General features: G+C 42.4%; 1 protein-coding gene and 1 pseudogene across 2 annotated transcripts in view; one reads left to right on the top strand and one right to left on the bottom strand.

Annotated features, from left to right (window-relative positions):
• Window positions 1-11,285, bottom strand: part of Clcn5 (chloride voltage-gated channel 5) — a 160,284-nt gene extending 148,999 nt beyond the window's left edge. The window contains exons 1-3 of one of the 2 annotated variants that reach the window (XM_015988602.3): window positions 11,072-11,275; window positions 10,362-10,465; window positions 8,693-8,850 (exon numbers count right to left, since the gene is read on the bottom strand). In XM_015988602.3, the coding sequence (XP_015844088.1) occupies window positions 8,693-8,708 (16 nt within the window). In that variant the 5' untranslated portion in view covers window positions 8,709-8,850; window positions 10,362-10,465; window positions 11,072-11,275. Of the gene's footprint in view, window positions 1-8,692; window positions 8,851-10,361; window positions 10,466-11,071 lie in introns of both variants that reach the window. The other variant, XM_006995055.4, reaches the window with a different exon arrangement.
• Window positions 11,286-17,161: 5,876 nt separating this feature from the next.
• Window positions 17,162-18,083, top strand: LOC102913784 (protein unc-50 homolog pseudogene; annotated as a pseudogene).
• Window positions 18,084-21,801: the final 3,718 nt, after the last annotated feature.

The following is a 21,801-nucleotide window of genomic DNA, read 5'->3' as shown; positions in this document are numbered from 1 at the left end:
CCTTATTCTCTGTAACACTAGCAAAATCTCTCAATTAGATCATCTCATGCCATAAGTATACTGATGTGTTAACTTCTTACATATTCGAAATGTGTCTCCTTTGCTAATGCCTTGAAACTAATTATGGGTGAGTGGGAATTACATTGTATCACACCATTATGTGGCACTCCTGGTGTTAGCGATAATTATGGGTGGTGTTGCCAAGGGCCTTATGAGTTTTCATCTAGTCTGAATCGACTGTCTAAATCTTAGGATCTAAAAAAGAGCCATCATTTCAGATCTGGATTAGCACAGCTATTACTCATTAAAGGAAGATTCAGTGAGCACTACCTTCAGTGGACCGTATCTGTCCTACATGCTCTCTGTCTTGGTAACAGAAGTACTAGATAAGTCCAGCCAATGCCTTTTAGGGCTACACACTAGAGCACGGCACACACGGCTGGTTTCACCAAGGGACAGGTATGTTTGGAAGGCTGATGACTGAAAGAAAGAAGTCAGTGTCCGAAGTACCCCACATACCTACAGTAACTATTTCACTTGTACTGCATGGTCCCTACCTTGGATTACTTTCTGCTTAGACTGTGATTTCTCTGTTGCTCTACTTCTCATGGTAGTAGTCAGGACAGAAATCCTAAACAAATACAATAAAATGCCACTTAATGTCAGTCAGTTCTGAGTTGAAAAGCATCAAAATATGGCATGTCAAAGATAATTTCCTCACACCATTAACTACTCAATAGATTCTTTAGTCTTACCACGGGTCTATAAATATCTGGGGTACTAACAGAAGGTTGGAAGAAGAACGTGCCATTTGCTGCTACCAATAGCGAAACTCTCAAGTCCTGCCTCCCCCTACCTATGACACAGAAAGGCATTACATGAAACAGGAAGTTCTGAATCATAATTCTGGTTAAAACCCAAGAACCTCAACCTAACTCAAAAATGCTAGCATAGTGACAAAAAAAATGGTGAAAAGGGTTTTGTTTTGTTTTGTTTTTTAACAACTAGAGGGACACTCTTCACAGTATCAATATGGCACAGTAAGGAAAGATAAACATTGAGCGGCTAGCCCAGCGTGGTGGTGGGTGCAGGCCTGCAATCCCAACTACTCAGGAGCCCAGGAAGGAAAACCAAAAGTTCAAGGCCTGCCTGGGCAACTTAATGAGATCCTGCCTCAAAATTAAAATAAAAAGTAAAGGAAAATCTGGAGACATAGCTCAGTAGTAGAATGCTAGAGTGCTTCCATAGCATGTCTAAGACCCCAGATTCAATCCCCAGGACCCCAGCACCACACACCACAAAATTAGCAGAGCTCCAACACGATACAATAGGGATAAGTAGACAGGTACACCAAAAAAAAAAAAGAGCCATTATCAGGAGCCCCGGGGTCCTGGCTCTAAGTACCACGTGACAGCTGTGTGGCCTAGACTGTCTCATTATGTCTCAGTTTCTTCCTTTGCAAGATTAAACATTTGAAATGGATCACACATACGGTCACTTTCCAGATTAAGAATGGCCCTTCAATAACTAACTTTATTTTTTATGCCGTAGCTACCAATGATCCCATGGTTAACTCAATCACAGCTAGACTTATATGAAGTAAACATTATCCTATGTATCTTTTGCATATTCTAATAGTAAAGGCTAGCATTTGTGAATTCTGAACAATTTGCAGGCAGTGGTGAGGGGGATATAAATGTCAGTGAACTCATTCAGTTCTTCTAGTGACCCTGTAACGGCTGCTACCCCAATACACTAGTTAGCTCTTTTACGGACCCCATTTGACAGGGAAGCAGGGGAGACAGCTAGCAGTGGGAGCGGCAGGATACAAGCTCAGCAACTGTCTCCCAAGACGGTATTTGACCCATGGTGAGGCAACTTAGTCTTTTGGAGTTGAGGTAATTTTAGTTACCAAATAGTAAAGCTGGGTTCAAATCCTAGTCACATGAGATACTAGGTCCTGGGTTCCCTCCACAGATGCATGCTTGAGAAAGAACAGTTAGAGTAACAAAATTTCCTTTATTTCAATACTTGCCATAAAATTCATTTTCCATTCATTTCAAACTCTCTGGGGAGTTGTAGAAACAAAACTTATTTTACTGATTTTTATTATATTTATACCTTATTCGTATTTTGTAATTGACAACTCAGTTCTTGAGCACCTGCCACAGGCAGGCACTGTACCAGACAAGGGGGAAGTGGGGTGGATTCTGCTTCCGTGCTACTGCTATAAAACCTGATTCTCACTAGAGAGTCAAAAGGATGCTAACATTTTGGTCAAGAGTCAGGAGCAGATGGATTTTTCTAGGTAATAATGGTCCAATTAGCAAGCCAGACTATCCAGACTTCACACCAAACCTCTGTAATGAACTCATCAACTGCTCTGTAACACTCCATCTTGGCCTACCATGTGTCAGTCAAATCACTGGGGCACTTGAGTGTTTCCAAATACACTGTGATGAGAAAGAAAAAAGAACCTACAAGGTCTAAACTTCTAGTTTCTTTGCATTTCAAAGCCAGCAGACTCGTTTATCATTGCAAGGATGCATTTTATTATAATCTTCCTCCACTTTCTTTTCACATATACAATGACATATTATGTTACTTTTCATCAGATGCAATGTAATTTCCCATTTTGTTTAACACAATCATTTTGTCTCCATTTTCATGCCCCAAAGTGTTTTTTGTTTTTTTTTTTGTTGTTGTTGTTGTTTTGGGGTTTTTTGTTTTTGTTTTTAGAATCAATTGTAGAGACAGCCAAAAATTAAGAGTACTTGTTGGAGTATTAATAGCAAAACGCCTGCTCTAACCAAACTCTCAGAGACCTGATTTCTTTTCTCTTCTTATTCAAAGGTTTGAGGGGACGTAAAAAGTGAAACACTTGTCCAGACACCCCAATTCTGTTAGAGGCATTCTGTGGAAGTCCAGACTTTTCTATCTCATTTCCAAATCACTTCTTTGCTGCTTTTCAAAGGAATACACATTGGTTGCATACGATTTGAAAAATAAACTAATGTATAAAAAGGGAGAAAAATGTAAGCATATCCTATCTCTTGGAGAAAGCTACTTTAAATATTTTGGAGCATTTCTTATAGTGTGAGTTTCTCTCAAAAACATTTACCAGAGCATTAGTCTTGATTTTTTTTTTAGACAATTCTTTCTTTGTAGCCTAGGATGCTTCTTCCTGCTTCAACCAGCCAAGTACTAAAATCACAAGAATGTCTCACAATACTCAGCCATTAGTCTTCATTCTTAATGGCCGGATACTATACTATATAGACCTGCCATGATTTATCTGCATTCCCCCAGTGTTGAAACAATATCTAGTGTTTGTACTATAAATGTGTAAAGGTAAAAGGTCTATAGATGTGTATATACTTCCTTCAGAAATTACATTTTTTAATTAACAAGTAATATATATAATTAATCCACACATTCCCAGAGAATCAGACTGATTTTTTTTTACTGAGACACCGTCCACTACATGGCCTTGGCTGGCCTGGAAGGAACTTGGGTAGTCTAGGGTGCCCCTGAACTCATAGAGATCTGCCTGTATGTGCCTCTGAAATCCTGGGATTGAGAATGTTTTTTTTAATATATATTTTATTTTACGTGTATGGGTATTTCACTTGCATTCATGTCTGTGCACCACCTTCATACAGTGCCCCCAGAAGCAGAAGAAGGTGTCAGATCCCCTGGGGCTGGAGTTAGAGATGATTGTGATCCACCACATGGGTGCTGGGAATCAAGTGCAGGCCCTCTGGAAGACAAGCCAGTGCTCTTAATTGTTGTACCATCTCTCAGTTTGAAAGGTTTTTTAAAGAAATCCAAGGTGATCCTAATGAGCGTGGGAGTTGGGAACTATTAGGTTAGTACTTATCGCTTCAATATTTCATTGATGGTGAAGTTGAGAAATACTAAGAAGCACAACAGGACAGACTTTTAACTGCTAATCATTTGAAATCTGCTTTTCTCCCCCATGAAACATTATATCATAAGTGTATTTCTAAGTTAATAAATCAAAACACAGTATCACTTTTAGGACCTACAGTAAATATTCCACTGTATGACTGCAACAGAAGACAAATGTCATCAATTTTCCCAACACAGAAAATGCTACAGTTAGTATCTTTATTCATATATCCTTGGAGCACCATCCTTCTTTCCTTAGGATGTTGGTGATACAGTCAGGCAATGGTGGTGCACGCCTTTAGTCCCAGCACTCGGGAGACAGAGGCAGGTGGATCTCTGTGAGTTCGAGGCCAGCCTAGGCTACAGAGCGAGTTCCAGGACAGACAGGACTGTTACACAGAGAAACTCCATCTCAGGGGCAAAAAAGGAAAAAAATTAACTCCCCGTAAACATTCTTAAAGCATTTCTACATTGACATTCTCACTAGATGCATGTGAGAACAGCTGCTACTTCATGTTCTTACCAACTCTGAGTTCTGCCATTCCTTTTTAATCTTTGCAAAATTATACTGGAGAAAACTGCACGCCATTCTAATTCCCCTTTCTTTTACAACTACTGAGATAGGACATTTTTTTTCACGTTTACTGGCTATTTGAATTTCACCTTTTATGTATTTTTCTTTATGTATTTCCCCCATCTATTGCATGATTTTCTAGAAAAATATTTACATTTTTCTTCTTTCTATGCTAAACACAAGGAACCTTACGGCAATTTTTCCTAATTTTCTCATTAAATTTATTTATGGCTTGCACAGAAATTTTAAATTGTTACATAATTAATAATATGAATCTTTTTCTTTATTAAATCTACCTTCGCTATTATGAATATAAATATCGACCTCGAGATTATGTCATTCCCTATTTTTTAGTTCTTTTATCATTTTGCTCTCTTTAACTTGTAATTCTTTAGTACAGCAGTTCCCAGACAAGATTAGACACTGAACTGCTCACAAGGCTCCTTTAAATGCTGGGTCTTAGGACTGAATTCCAATTGTGGGAGTGGGTAAGACCTAAGCAGAAATGTGCTTTAGTTTTTTTTGGTTTTTTTTGGGTTTTTTTTGTTTTTTTTTTGTGTGTGTGTGTGTGTGTTTCCGAGTGTGTGTGTGTGTATGTGTGTGTGTTTCTGAGTGTTTCCGAGAAAGGGTTTCTCTGTTTAGCTTTGTGCCCTTCCTGGAACTCACTCTATAGCCCAGGCTGGTCTCGAACTCACAGAGATCCACCTGGTTCTTCCTCCCTAGTGCTGGAATTAAAGGCGTGCGCCACCACCGCCCAGCTCAGAAATGTGCTTTAAAGCACAGAAAACTTTGATAGCCTTCCTCCTCTAGTACTAAAAACTATTTTAATCCTCCTAAATTTATGTGGATGTAATTCTTCCTCAAATTACTTTAGCACATTTGTTAGATAAACTATCTTATTAATTTGAGTTGTTACCTTTTAAATTCCAGGAGGCCAAGGCCTATAGCTGTTTTTCTAGACCTAGATCAACTACAGCTGTTTGATTAGACCACTGCATCTGTGGGGACCAGGACACAACTTGAGTTTAGTAAGCACTAGTTAGAAATAACTAACATAAGCCTCCTTATAACTTTAAACCAGCTAGTCTCCTCTCCCATGTTTCCCTAAATCATTAGACCAAAACCCCTTCAGCTATGAAAAATATGAACACACACTCTGTTTAAGATAGCTAGAGCGTGGATTAGAGGGCTCCATTGAGGTGAGGTAGTCACAATAATAACGTTGGCCACGTCGAAGAGGTATTACAAATTCTGATCAGATGCTCTAGAAGCACTAGACCAGTGGCCCAAGAAACCAAAAAGATCTGATAGTTTCAGCTCTTAAAACTTCCCAACTAGCTGCCTCCAGAAAATAATGCAAAAGCTTCCCTGAGCTGAGGACAGACCCACGGAGTAATTTCCTCTTCCGTGAACCCACAAAAAGGACAACAGACTGGGTTTTAGTCCTGTCACCAGGACTTGTCACCCTGGACTCTAGGACAGAGTTACATTTCCTAAGAGTCTCTTCAGATCAAAACCTCTACTTGAAGAGACAAACAGACTATTACATGGCAGGGATTCCAGAGACAACCTGAAATTACCTCTACAGAATGGGGCTCCTGTCCCATCCAAACTAAAGTAAAACAATAGTGATGGGAGTAGTAGCTATTACTAAATTATGAATACTTTTACACACTAAATGATATTCTAAGTGTCTCATGATTATAACATAGGCACACATTTCTACAGTTCTAGGTTTAGGTGTTCTGCATAACTCAATTCATCTTCACAACCTTATATAGTAAGCTCTATTCTCATTCTCATTTTACAAAGGAGGACACTGAGTCACAGAGGGTTTAAATAAATTGCCCAAAGCCTCACAGCTATCAAGTAACAAAGCCAGGAGTTCAATCCAGACACACATGGCTAACCTGTAACTATCATCTTTCCTTCAAAAGTTGCCAAGCTAGCCAATAAACTGCAGTGATCCTGAATGCTAAATTCTGTAGACCCCTTCCCTGTTAACAAAATGAGTGTTCAGTCGATGTAAAGTTAAGCAGATCACATGTCAGAGCCTAAGCTCATAAGATAGGGTACTAAGAAAATATGGCATTTGATTTATTTATTAATAATTGTTAGTCATTAAACATTACCATATTTTACAGTCAAATAATACATCATTAACAACTAAAGACATCGGCACAAATGTAGAGGAAAACTACGAACTTTATATGTATCCCCGGGAACAAAAGTAGATGCCCTCCCGCACATACTCCAGGCTCTATACATTTTCAAAAATGCCTTTGAAAAATCAACCCGACAGCCCAAAGGAATCAAAAGGAAGCCAGCAGGTCAAAAGTTTAGTACACTAGCTTCCATCACCGCCTTCAGCCACCTCTCCTGTTTCTCATCTCCCAGAACGGCACGACTGACTCCTATGCCCAAGCTGGCTGTTTGTCCAGGTCAGTTCTTCCTAAGTCCAGCCGCCAAACATTCTGGCACTCGCGGTATTCTTTCCAACCTTGCTCCCCTTCCTTGCTTCTCTTCTCAGAGCTCGCTACCTTTCTCCTAAACCACTCTTTCGGAAACTTCTCCTCAATGAGTCCAGGCTTTTCCTCATCTCAGCACTTCTGCCAAAGGAATCTTTCTACAACAAAATCTGCTTGTGTTACTTCCCTGTTTAGCATCTTTGTCTCCAGGATAAAGTGTAAAAGCCTTCCTAGAACATATAAGGTTCTTTATTGTCTGGCCTCCAACCACCTTCCTTGCTTCATCTCAGAGCAGGCAAACAAAGCAAGCTGAAGTTCCTGAACAGTGCCGCTCTGTCTGGCTAGAGCGCAGTTCTCTCATGCAGCCATATGGCCAACTCCTACTCAGTTTTAGAGCAGCTCAAACCTCAAAGTTCACCATGCTTTTTCTCTAGGCTTGCATCTCATTTTACACCTCTCCCTATGGTAATATTTACTTAATGTGGCACAGTTTATTCATAAGTCTGTCTTTCCCAGATCCTGAGGAACGCTCCAAGCTTCTGCGCTTTACTCCTCGCTCTATTCTGCTTGTTGAATGAAAAGAATTTCTCAGATTTAACTGCATGCATATACACGCAGGCACATGCATACACGCACACACACATGCAACACATGACATACATGTGGAGGTCAGAGGGCAATTTCTGAGAGTCTGTTCTTTCCTTCCATCATGTGGATCTCAGGGATAGAACTCAAGTTGTCTGGCTTGGTGGCAATCACCTTTACTCATTAAGCCGTGTCATTGGCCCTAAACTGTTTGTGATAAATACCCATCAAAGCCAGCATACAAGGCAAATCACATTTCAAAAATATGTTTAAATTGACAATCAGTGTATATCAAAACTGTTACATTCGTGTATGTACATGTTTTTAATCATAAAACACAACAGAACATTTTTTTAAAAAAAATCATTAAACCACAGACAAATCTAGCTTTTGAATATTCATATATATTGAAGCTATTTTACTCTATTCCATGTAAGTGGCCCTGAACCTTTGGTGGGTCACAGACACAGTTCAGTAGTTTTTGTCAATCATTTCTTAAACCCACATTTCTTCTGTGGTGATTATAAGATTCCGATGAAAATTCTGATACCGTCCTGAAGAGCAATGCCCAACCTCACTAAAAATAACAACTTTGCATGTGATAGAAACTCACAAGAGATGAAATTTACCAACCAAAATATTGTTGAGCTTGGCTCTCGGGTTCATAATATTAAAATGAGCGTTTTCTTTCTAGCACCCAAATCTAAATGTAACATTCAATGAGTCTTTTCAACTGCCAAAACCCCAAGAAAGTCTTCATTAAGAACAGGAAGCTTGAGAGGCAGCAAAGTGTGTCTCCCCTCCTTTCGAGAATCTTACAATCCAAATTTGCTTGAAACAAATGAAAAGCACAAATAGGAAAAAAAAATTCATCTCCTCATATATCATCCCCGGGAACACATGTGTAAGTGAAGGAAGGTCTTTTAAATGTTTCTGGCACACCATTTGTCTAATTCCTCATTCACATCCACTTGAAAATCATTTGAACTTCTAGCTGACAACAGCTTCTCTTAAATGAATGTGCATTGTCCTTGCAAAGAAAGGGTTAAATTAAAGAAACAGCTGGCTGCCAGCCACTGGCTCTGGGGGTTGGGTGGGGGTGGAAGACAGCAGGAGGAAAAACCAGTTAGAGGAATAAGTGCTAATTTCTTACCATGCCACATGGCCATCTTGTACCTATCTTCTCCCAGGCCGGGGTCACAGGCTCAGAGCTTTCCAGAGGCCCCCAGTTTTGAAGGGGGACTTAGAGGAGGGCGTAGATGGAAACGCACTGTGTGGTTCTGCGGACTGCAAGATTCTAAGGCCCCAAACCTGAAAAATGTAAAGAGAAAAATGAAAATCTGAACAGAAAACAAAGCATTGCAAATTCTTAAAGATGACCTCCTGGCCCTCTCGGAACCTCTCTTTCAAAGATAGCATTCACAAGCAGTGTCGAGTTTCCTCTCTGCAGCAGCAGCAGCAGCAGCAGCAGCGGGGTACTGTGTGCAAGAGTGGAGCTAGACCATCAGTTAAGGTTGCCACTCACTGCTCTAGGAGTCTCTATGAATCACTGGGGCTTCAGTAAATGGGGATGAGTACTGCTTGATTGAGATAACCATTGTGTGGTTCCTATCTTCAAGTTCCACACTCTGGTGAATGAATTCTTCCTCTGCCCCTAAAGGATTCCGTGTCACATGAAGAAATCAATAGAAAAGAGAGCAGATTCTGTGGATAAAGTTTTAAATAGATCCAGCAGAGGAAAGAAAGAAAAGAGCAGACTAGAGAGTAAGAAATGATGACACCCTTTGGGATGTGGGTCTTCCTGTCCAGTTTATTTTGTTCTTCCGCACTTTGCAAAGCTCCTCTAGTGAACACATTATACTGCCTGGGTCACGAGGGGATGAATCAAGGACAAAATATACAACCAGAACATGAATTTAAGTACAATCACATTAATTTAGCTGCCACTCAGTGTTCAGTTTTCAGATCCAGGGCTGATGAGAGGGCTCATCGGGTATAAAAGAGCTTGCCGTCCAAGCCCGAGTTCGATCCCTGGAACGCGAGTAAAGATGGAAAGAAAGAACTAACTACATAAAGCTGCGCCCACCCCACCCCGCTACTCACACACACAAAACAGTACGACGAAAATTTTAATCTTCAAATTCAGTCTTAAGACAATACTGTTTCCAAGGACATGAAAGGAGCTAGGAATCGAAGGAAAAAACTAAAGGGTGTGATCGCTGCTCTTAGTTTGGTTTGGAAGTTTAATATATAAAACTGTGTCCATTTAAACAAGTTTTAATAATTTATTTTTCTCATTGAGCATAAAAGCTAATCTACATTTTTTTTTTCAAAAACAAAAAACCCTCACTCTTTTGGCCTGGTGAACATGGAGGCAAATTTCTATTTCCATCGCCTCCACACAAGCAGCACATGCAACTCTGAAGTGGAAAAGCTAAAGGCTAATACTAGTTTGAGAAGCATGTTGGCCCTCTTTAATGACCTCTTTTTCTGTAAAGAACAAAAAGGTTCGTGTGTGCGCCAGTCCTCAAAACGCCAACAAAGACCGGGCTTTGGATGAGGAAAGGCTCCTGAAGTCCAAGAAAAAGAGAGCTTAAGAAACTTCGACTCCAAGGATGAATTCACCAGGAAAAAGCGCTCCCATGACTTATCTGGAACAGGGCACAGTTTAAGTTCGTTTTTTTCTCCTCTTCTCCTATTTTTCTCCCAGTTAAGAAGGACTGATCAGCGCCTTGTGGGACAAGGGGAAATGGAACAGCTCTGAAATTCAACCCGAGAAATTACTAATACATTTATGAAGTATGTGTAAAGCAGAGTCTCACTGGTTTTTAATGCTTCAACTTCTGGGTTTCCCTCATTTACTCGGTGCAGCTTCCACTGACGTTATCACACGGACACACGTCCAACTCCAGGCAACAGATTTGTTCTGAAACGTTCATAAAGGTAAAAAAGTGCGTCAAAGTTTCAAACTAAAGCTTTCTTTCCATTACTGGTAAAGGCACTGGAGCGCAGGGCTCCAACGCCTGGGAGGCAGCAGCTATGCGCGTTGGGCGGCAAAAGGGAAAATGCACACCAACTTCTTTGCCCAGACCGTCTGGATTGGACTTCACTAAGACCCACGCGAAACCCGTGGCGGATCCAAAGCAGGAGCGAGCAGAACCCGGCCTCGGCTGCACGCTTTCCCAGGGAACGCCGCCCTAGCCCTGTCCTCTGGAGAGGCGACGTGGGCAGTCAAGCTCCCCGATTTCAAAGCTGGGCGGGCTTGGCGCCCTTTGGCAAGGAAACTTCGGGCAGCCTAGGGACCCTGGTCCGAGAACAGGGTTGGGCTCCCGTCGAGATGCCGCCCCACACTGGCTGGAACCAGCCCGTCCACCTCGTTCAGTGGCAGCCAGACAGGGGACGCCAGCTCCGGAGATCGTGGTGGCAGGCGAGCGCTCTCCCTGGCTCGCTGTAGCAGGGGGCTCGTCGGGTGGGCTGGCGGCCGACGGCCGGGGAAGGACCTGTTGGGAAAGGGAAGCCCGTTTGCCTTTACCTGTCACCGAGGTCCGGCGCGGCGGAGCCCGTGTCCACAGGCGGTGGGCAGCGCGCTCAGTCGGCTCTGGCGTTCCACACAGCGAGTAGAGCTAGCGCCCCACGTAGCCAGCAGAGCTTCATTCACACAGCCCAGCCGGGAGGAGGGGGAGCGGAGCGGGAGTGCAGCTCATGTGACAGGCGCCTCCGAGTATCAGCTCTGCCCAGACGGCATCTGCGCATGCGCGCCACGAAGTCCCCTCTCCCGGCACCTCGGCCCAGCCCGGGGAAAACCGCGGCCAAGAAGCTGCCGCTGGGAGGAGTTTCAACATGCGCAACCGCAATAGGGTAGGCAGGCTTGCAGCCATATTTAATGAGGACTGGGCGGATCCAACCCAAGTGCTGGGCGTGTCGGTTGCATTCGGAAAAAGCAATGCTCCACTCGGTTTCATTGTTTGCAGATTGCCTACCTTGGTTTTGCTTTTGTCTTTAGAACAAACTGTTTATCCTGAGCGTCTTGCCCACGATGTAATAGTAGAAATATAATACTAATAACATCAGACCACATATTTAAGCCTCCTATAGGCCAGGCATCGTTCTAACTCCTACACTTTATTCATTGCATTTAATGTTCACGAGAACCCATGAGGCGTGTATCATTATTTATCCATTTTCCCTCGTAAAAACACAGAGGCACAGAAAGGTTATATAGCCTTTCCAATCTCACACTGTAATAGCAATAAGAATAGTGATCAAATATGGTGATGTTTCCAGCAGCCAATTTAAGCCAATACAGTAAAGTCTATATTGCAGTTAGTCATCGATTATTATCTCCAATTTAATCATTACCAAGCTAAATCTCAAGGTGGCACATACTTGTAATCCCAGCACTCAGAGATTTGAAGGCAGGAGAATCAGAAGTTCAAAGTGATCCTAGGCTACATAGTAAGTTTGAAGGCAGCCTGTGCTACAAGACACTGTCTCAAAAGCAAAACACAAAATGAAATCTCAGATTCCAACTAAGATCTCTCTGTCTCCAAAGCCATTCCAAAAAATTAGAAGAAATATAATATTCTCATTTTTTTTTTCCGTTTTTCGAGACGGATTTCTCTGGTTGTTCCTGCTTGTCCTGGAAGTCACTCTCTATACCAGGCTGGCCTCGAACTCACAGAGATCTGCCTGCCTCCGCCTCCTGAGTGCTGGGATTAAAGGCGTGTACCACCATCGCCCATCTTATTCTCATTTTTAAAAAGATTGAACAGGCCAGACAAATACAGTGCAGCTAATTAATTTATTGGAAGAACTAAGACTGGAATCCATATCATCAACACAAGTAATCTGCCTAGAACCCAAGTACTCAAATTCAGAATCCAATACAGTAAGCAATATTTTTTTTCAATTTTCTTGCAATAGCACCTTACTCTTTATCCTTGGCTAGCCTGAAACTTTCTATGTAGACTAGACTGGCCTTGAGATCACAGATTTGCCTGCTTCTGCCTCCCGGGTGCTGTGATTGTAGACCTGTGGCACCACACCAGGCCTTTTTATTTTTTTCCTTTCAGAAGTTCATACATAAATACAATAAACTATAATCCTATACACTCCCATTTGCCACTCTAACTTCCCATATTTTTCTCAACACCTCCCCTCCTAATTTCGTATCTTCTTTTTTATTAACCCAATAAATCCAATTAGTGTTGCCCATATGAGTATCAGTGGGGGGCCATCCACCAGACCAGGAGAAATCTGCCAGAGACCATACCCTCAAAGAAGAGTGATCCTCTCTCCATGGAAGCGACTAGCTACCAACAGCATCCCCAGCGTCTCAGTAAGATGTAGAGCCTGGGGATCATCTCTCCTGTCTATGTGGGAACTTTGGCGGCTTGTGTACAGAAGACAGTACTTCACAACACTCCTCTCCATCCTCTAGCTCCTACATTTTTTCAGTCTGCTCTTCTAAGATGGTCCTTGGCCCTAGTTAGGGGTGAGAGTTGAGAATTAGGTCATTTCGTTTTAAGGCTGAGCACTCGGTCTCTTCCTAGACCTTGGACCAGTTATGAGTCTCTGTAGTGACCACCGCCCACTGCAAAAAGAAGTTCTTCTGGCCAAGGCTGAGAGCAGCCCAGATCTACAACTATCAACACTAATATTTAGAAGACAGTCATTAAGCCAAATAAAAATAGCAGGTTCTATCCAAGGACCTATGGCCTCCCCAGACATGGCATCATGAGCAAGGTTTCAATATCAGGCATAAAATCCCCTCCTGCGGTGCAGACTTCCAATTCAATCAGAAAGTGGTCAGGTGGCCTATCCCAAGTGTGCTACTATTGCACCAGTAGGCACATGTTGCCTGGCAGATCATGCCATGCAGGGTCCAGTGCGGGGTAAGACCATCTATGTGCAGTGAATTTTGAATGCCTACTGTGGAAAAGCTAAGGAATTGGACATATAAGACCTGTATCTGAGCCATGTAAAGCCTCCAAAGATGAACCCATACTCCAACACAGTCAAGCTTTTGACTAATTTTAATAAGAACACCACACAGAGGAAAAACCATGGCATGGTCATCTCACCAGTAAAAAAGAGGGAATCATGAGAAGATTTGGGAGAAGAGTGAACTTTAGGGGAATTTCAAAAGAAGCCATGTTTTGATAAGCTCAAAACAAGGTAGGACTGTCACGGGATCACCATTGGGTGTGGATCTGGACTGTGAAGTGAACCGGAGTTCTGCATCCTTGGGAACCACGGAATAGATATGAAATGTTGTGTCCGGATAGGCTTTGTGTGAAGCTCTATACTTGATCAGAAAGCCCCTTCCCCTGAGAACTATGAGTTGAAGGAGAAAAAAAAATCCAGTCATAACTAAGGGAATTATTCTGGCAAAGGTAGGAGGTCCAAAATACAGACAACTTTGTCAAAAATTTTTTCTCTGATTAAGGTATGAAAAAGGGCAGGCTAATGGAAGCAAATTTATTTCTCAAAGCCAAGAACTCAAATCTGCCTCTGCTTGAAATGTAGGATTATTTGAGATTGGGGATCTATTAAAAAAAAAAAAAATACATGAAGGGGCTGTAATACATAAAGATGACCACTTGGTGTCACCACTGACCGCCAACTGCTTGGAGAGCTCCAACATTTAAATACCACACACACACACACACACACACACACACACACACACACACACACACACGCTTCATCTTTTCTGAATTGAAAAAAGAAAAACAGCCATGACAGCGGGCTCTGAAGTCAGAATACGTGGGCTCAAAACCAACCCGGCCTTAAACATCTATTAGCTATTGTCCCTTGGTTTTAGAGTTACCAGGTTTCACTCCTCAGGTTTCTTAATGGTAAAATGGTATGTTATGTTTAATTGTATTATTAATGTGGAACATTTATAATACGTTAAGCAATCAATAAATGTTACCTAGTACTAATTGATGAAAATAATGATGGTGGTGGTGGTGGCAGTTATGATTAAGATTCCTTGATTAAGGTCCCCAGATTTAAGAGGAACTAATTGTGGGGGAATAGAAATGTCTATCTTTCCAAGCAAAGAAATTAAAATGTGGTGCTAATGAAGCAAAGTTAACGGTTTCCTCAAAAGATATAGATTCTGGGCAGAATGTGGTGATTCGTTCCTGTAATCCCACTCCTTTGCAGACTAAATCCGGAAGATCATGAGTTCCAGACCAGCCTGGAGTACATAGTGAACCTCCTACTTTTATTCTGATAAATGGACATAGTATCTAACTGTCTACAAAAGCATCTCTCTGCCCATAGAGTAGCATAGCTCTCACTGTTCATCAGGGAATTTCTTTGTCAGTGGACAGTGTTTATGCAGAAACTCACAACTGGTCCAAGTGCAGAAAATAAACAGCAGGGAGTGGAAGGCTCAGACACAAAGGAGACATCTATAACACACACACACACACACACACACACACACACACACACACACACATCAAGGCTCGGGAATCATGTAGAAAAAGGGGGCAGAAAGATTATAAGAGCCAGAAAGAGGTTGGGGAAGGCCAGAGAAAAGCAGTGTGCTCTGGCCAGGCTCACTGCCCTCAGGAACTCACGGCCACTGTGGCTGTCCGAATAATCAAGCCCTTCAACATTCCAGCCTGGAGCAGGAAGGGCTTCCAAAGGCCCCACCCCGAGCTGAGGTGCTAGGCTCAATTGATGGTTTCTGAGGAAGGCACAGTGAGTTTTCTTTAAGGACGTAGGTCCTGGTAGGTCAACTCCAGGACCACTCCACATCTGTGAGTGTATGGGCAGAACACATTGGACTCAGTGGGTTAATACTTTTTTTTTAAAGCCCAAAGTTGGGGAGGTATGGAGGTGAGGGGGATCAGAAAGGAGTTAGGGGGAGGAGGAGGAGAGGTGAATATGATCAAAATATACTGTATGAAGTTCTGAAAGAATTAAAGTATTTGAAGTTAGTTGTAAAGAAATAATACAATGAAATTGTCTATATAGTGAAAAGGTAGCACTAGAGTGTTCACATTACAAAAAAAACTGCATTACTGTGTCTTCTGAACCGTCGTCATGCCGACATGGACTTCTTTACCTTCAAATTAGCACTGCAAGTGAAGGCTGAAGTGGGGGGGGGGCTGACTATGTGGCCGCGTAAAGCAAAGCCCAAAGGCGTCTGGTACTGTTTTTATTTGTCACATAGTTTTCCCTCGTTCACCAAGTGTGCTATCCCCCAACAACATTTTTATATTTATTTTGTGGGGCTAGAGGTTGAACCCAGAGGCTTGCACATGCTAATTATGCCCTGGACCAGCTGGGATATTAGTTTTAAAGCAAAATATCTAGAACGCTCAAGAAATGTCAAGGTGAGTTTTAGAAACATGGGACAGAATAAAAGACAATGAGCAAACATCTCAAGCTCCCAGCTTCTTAAACCGTTGCTCACAACTTCATGTGGGCTCACATAACTGAATGTGAGGATAACAAAAAACGGTGGCAATAGTGGGTTGCTGAATGTGCAACAAACAAAAATTAATTATTTAATTAATTAATTCAAATCCAACAAAGAATGGCTCGGGGGTCTTTCTAGAGGTACCGACTTGTGTTGCACTACATGCTCTCACAGTGGCCTCGGTTCCAAGTGCACAACCTGCTCATTTGGCACTGCACATGCCATCAAGCTATGTGATGCCAAAAGGTACCTGGGCTCGGACTTGGAGTATTTTAGGTTATGCATTTCAGTGTCCTTTTTCCTTTCTTTCTTTCTTTCTTTCTTTCTTTCTTTCTTTCTTTCTTTCTTTTTTTTTTTTGACTGATTGCTGCTCTTACACACAAAAAAAATAATTGGATTACAGAAAACAAAGACTTTTAGGGCCATGGATGTAGTTTAGTTGGTAGCACACACAAAGACCTGGGTTTGATCCCCAGCACTCCATAAACTGGGTATGATGACTCATGCCTGCAGTGCCAGCATTCCAGGGGTGGAGGCAGCACCATAGGAATCAAGGTCATCCTTGACTACACAGAAACTTCAAAATGAGCCTGGGCTACATAAGACTCTATAAAAAAAAAGACTTTTAATATTTTTCTACAACAATTTCTTAGCATGTAAGATGTCCTGTGTTGGAATGTTTGATTTTCAAAGTGGCTGTTGGAGTTGCTGACTTGAGTTGCATAAAAATTGTTAAATAAATCTTGGCTTTCGATTGAGACAAAATTTCCAATGAGTTCTAAAATGACCCTACACATATTTTTGCCACTTTGTACCAAAAATTTATATGCAACCATTTGACTTACGTAAATCAAAATATCTACAAACCCTGAAAAATGTTGAAGATGTTCTCCATCTTGCAGTGTCAAGTATTCATCCAATGGTAGGTGAAATGGTTCAGCAGGTAAAGCACCAAACCTGAGTCCCATCCCCAGACCCACACTGTGGAAGGAAAGATCCAACTCCAGCAGTTTGTTCAACAACCTCCACACTCCCACTGCGGCCCACGAATGCCCGCATTTATACACATGAAAATAAACGAATGAGCAGTAGCCCCAGCGGCGCCTGGGCTCGGCTGCCCGGCGAAGGGGGAGGTAATCCTGGGCCCAGGGCGAGGCAGCACGGGCCTTCTTCAGGAAGATGCTACCGAGTACTTCAGTGGCTTCCTCAATGCAAGGGAACGGAGTCTACATTCCAGGGATGTAACAAGACTCACCGCTGGAGCAAAACGCTACAAGTACCTCAGAAGGCTTTTTCGATTTCGGCAGATGGACTTTGAGTTTGCCTCATGGCAGATGCTCTACCTATTCACTTCCCCACAAAGGGTTTATAGAAACTTTACTATTGGAAGCAAACAAAGGATCAGTGGGCCAGAGATGACCCTGCTTTCTTGGTCCTCTTAAGTGTCTGGCTCTTTGTGTCCAGCAGAGGATTTGGCTTTGTGCTTGGGATGGAATTTTTTGAGACAATCAAGCTGCTCCTGTGGGTTGTAGTCATAGATTGTGTGGGTGTTGGCCTTCTGATATCAACTTTAGTGTGGTTCATCTCCAACAAGTATCTAGTGAAACGCCAGAGCAGAGACTACGATATGGAGTGGGGGTACACCTTTGATGTACATCTGAATGCATTTTATCTGCTCCCAGTCATTTTGCATTTTACCCAGCTCTTTTTCATCAACCATGTTATCCTCACAGATACGTTTATTGGACATTTAGTTGGAAATACCTTATGGTTGATTGCGGTTGGCTATTATATCTATGTAGCCCTCCTGGGATACAGTGCACTGCCATTTTTGAAAAACACAGTCATCCTGCTCTACCCATTCACACCTCTGGTCACGCTGTATGGACTGTCGCTGGCCCTGGGCTGGAATTTACCCACACGCTGTGTTCCTTCTACAAGTACAGAGTGAAGTGAGAAGTGACCGCAGCAGTGGAGCGCAACTGTCAGGTGTAGGGAAGGGACAAGTTCCTGTAAAGTCTGCAAATTATCTTTGTAGATACCAAGTTTACAAATTTGAGGTGATACTAACACTATTGTCTAGACCATTCCTTAAAGCTAATTAAATGTACATTTCTAATAAATAATAAATAAATAAATAAACTAAAGCAAAAAATGAATGAATGAATGAAAAAGATGCAGTTTTTCATTTATAATTTCATTACCATGGTGGCCAGATCACCATAGGGATTCAGTAAACCCCAAGGCTAAATGTGGGCTTTAACATCACTCTCATGGTGTTTTCACATCTCTTTCCTCCTATCCTCACTCCACCTTCAGGGGTAAGAAGAGACATTTTTTTCATTCCAATTTGTCCAAAGAAGAAGTCAGGGGACACAAATAAGTGATTTCTCTGGTTAGAAATAGCCGCTGAGTGTCAAAATGTAGTTCTCAGCTACTGTTCCAGCCTGTGTGCCGCCAAGCTCCCCGCCATGCTGATAATGGACTAAGCCTCGGAAGCTCGGAAGCTGTAAGCCAGCTCCAATCAAATGCTTTCTCTTATAAGAGTTGCCGTGGTCATGGTGTCTCTTCACAGCAGTAGAACACTGACTAAGACACCTCTCCTCCAGTTCCATTTAGTTTTTATGTCTGTATTTTTCCTTGTCCTGATCATCTCATTTAACATATTTTTGCAGTAATTTTAAGTAGCTCTAGAATGCACAGAATAGTGATTCAGTAAATCATTACCTTATCTAGTTTTCCTAAGCTCAATAATAATTTACTAAGAATGTGTTCTGATTTTTGTTATTGTTAGTCCATTACTGTTAACCTCTAGAATCTGCCTACACAGGAATAGACAAATGTGCTTCCAAATATAACGGAGGGTGAAAGAATGAAAATTTAAAGGGAAACCTCAAGGCCCCAAGCCCACAAAGGTTAAAATAATTGCTGCACAGAAAGACTGGAACACTACATCCGTCAGTTATTTATAAAAGGAGTGCACTGAGTACTTATCGCATGCCATATGATATACATCAGAAGAGGGATGGAGGTGAAGACAAATGATGGGGAGGTAAATAAGAACTGCGTTGCTATATAGGGAGGCAAGTGCTGAGGAAGAAATAGCTCTCGAGAGGTATAATGAGGAATCAGGAAGGTTGCAACCTAAAAGAGAGTGACAAGAGCAGATCCTGAGAGGAGACAGTGGAGAAAGAATTGGAAAGAAGTGAGAGGGGGCCATGGCAGTGCCTGGAGGGAGGGCGCTACTAGTTCAGGTAACAGAAGAGCAAGTGGGAAGGTGGTCAGATGGCCGCCTGCCTGGCAGGAATGGGAACCAAGGCTATGGTGGAAACAGGGAGCAGGTGAGACAGCCCCTGTCCAGCCAAGTTAAGATTTTGAGTGCTGTTCCTCTTCCGTTCATGGCTTTGGAGGCATGGGGGGGGCCCGGTAGAAAAAGCTACAACAGGGTTTGCTCTCTCTCTCTCTCTCTCTCTCTCTCTCTCTCTCTCTCTCTCTCTCTCTCTCTCGCAACTAAGTTACAACACAGGGCAAAGGTGGAAGAAGAAACACACATCAGGAGGTGATTTGAGCAACCCAGGCAAGAGATAACGGAAGCTTGGATCAAGGTGATTGCAATGAGGTGATAAGAGGTGGTCAGAGTGTGCATTTTTGTCCAAGGTTGCAGGATCGGGATTTGCTGATGGATTTAGACAAGAAAGCAAGAATGTCCGGAGTTTGCAGCCCGAGAAACTGGGGATTGCACAAGAAGTGGATGTGCAGGGGAAGAGGTCAGAATGTAGTGTTCTTTCTTTAACCATTTGTTTGACAGTAGATGCCATTTAAATCACAAGACAAGATAAAAACAGGCAAAGGAACAAGGAGAGGGAGGAAAGAGCTGAGCCCTAAGACATTCCAGGAGAATCTCAAAAAAACAAAACAAAACCAAAAAACCACTCACCAAACACTAAGGTCCATGTGGCACAGATGTTGAAACAACATTTAAGAGGATTTTGAAGTGCTCAATAAAAAAAAAAAGCTTCAAACTGTAATCGTAAACAGATTCAAAATGAATAAAAAGTGGAAATTTTTAGCAAAGGAATCAATTATGTAAAGGAGAATAACAAAATGGAAATTTTAGAAACAAAATATACAATATTGCAAAGTTTAAAATCCCATTGCATTGGCTCCAGAGCACAATGGAGAATATGGAGAAAACATGGGCTGTCTTAGAAGACAGAACAGTAGAAGCTACGCTGAAGTAAATCCGGTGCTCCAGCTACACTATGCAGCTTGAACAACAGGTAAACAGACTTGAAAAACTGAGCAGAGACTCTGGAACTTGTGAAATGCTGTCAAAAGATCTAGCATTCTTATGCCTGACATACAAGGAGAGGAGGAAAGAATATATGAAGTTGAAGAAAATATATTTGATCAACAACAGGGCATCACTCAGACCTCATCAAAGACACTTCTCCTTACAAAAGACAGCATTTAACACCGAGACCCATAACTGATCAATGTGCAGAAACAGACTTCAAAATGCTCAGCCTTAAATGGGATCTCTATATCACACCCCTCTCCTCGAGGTTCAGGGGTATATTCGGGAAGAGTCTAAGATCCAGAGGTGGTAAATGACCTCAAGGAAATAGGGTTTTCCAAGACCTGCATAAGCTCTGCTGACACAAAACCCAGCATGAAGGAAGGGAGATAGACATGAAGCCCACCCCACTGGCATTTTATTACTGTTGAGAGAGGGATGGTTTTCTCTAGGTGGACCCTGGTAGATAGACCACACTCCAGGGCAAGTCACACACCCACGAGTAGCCAGCCAACACAAACTAGATTTCATGGGTTTAAGAGTGAGGATGAGAGAGAAAGACTGAGCAAAAGAGCAAGTGACAGAGAGACAGACAGACAAAGACAGAGACAGAGAAAGAGACAAGGAGAGAGGAGACAGAGACAAAGAGAGAGAGAAAATATACAGTTGGGGAGGGAGGGAGGTGGAGGAGGATCTGGAAGGAGTTAGGACAGAGGGGATGAATATAATCAAAATATATAGAATGAAAATTTAAGAGCATTTTATACACTATCCAGTCCCAGCACCTACATGACAGCTAGCAACCCTCTGTAACTCCAGTTCAGAGAATGTGCTGCCCTCTTCTGGCCTCCATGGGCACTGCACAGATGTGATATACATGTAGGAAAAACATTCAAATGGCATAAAATAATTTTTTTCTTTTTTTAGAGTTTTTTCTTGCTTTGACAGGTTAATGTGTTTATATAATGATTTTTTTATTCATCTATTTATTTTACATCCTGGCCACAGCCTCCCCTCCCACATCCTCTTCTCCCAGTCCCTCTCCCCCATTCCCCTCCCTACCACCCACCCCTAGTCCTCTCCTCTTCCATGTCCTATGAGTATCAACAAAACATGACATATCAAGTTGCTGTAAGACTAAGCACCTCTCCATGTGTTAAGGCTGCGCAAGGTGACCCAGTCTGAAGAGCAGGGTCCCAAAAGCCAGTAAAAGATTCACAGACAACCCCTGTTCCTGCTGTTAGGAGTCCCACAAGAGGACCAAGCTACACAACTGTCACCTATATGCAGAGGGCCTAGGTCAGTCATGCAGGCTCCCTGCTTGTCAGTTCAGTCTCTGTGAGCCCCTATGAGCCCAGGTAAGTTGATTGTGTGAACCTTCCCATGGTGTCCATGACCCCTGGCTCGTACACTCTTTTCCTCTTCCTCTTCCTCCTCCTCCTCTTCCTGTTCCTCTTCCACAGGATTCCCAAACACCGCCTAATGTTTGGTTGTGGGTCTCTGCATCTGTTTCCATCAGTTG

This window comes from Peromyscus maniculatus, chromosome X (assembly GCF_049852395.1).
Source record: "Peromyscus maniculatus bairdii isolate BWxNUB_F1_BW_parent chromosome X, HU_Pman_BW_mat_3.1, whole genome shotgun sequence".
Classification (NCBI taxonomy): Eukaryota; Metazoa; Chordata; class Mammalia; order Rodentia; family Cricetidae; genus Peromyscus; species Peromyscus maniculatus.
This window is presented reverse-complemented; position numbering and strand designations above follow the sequence as displayed.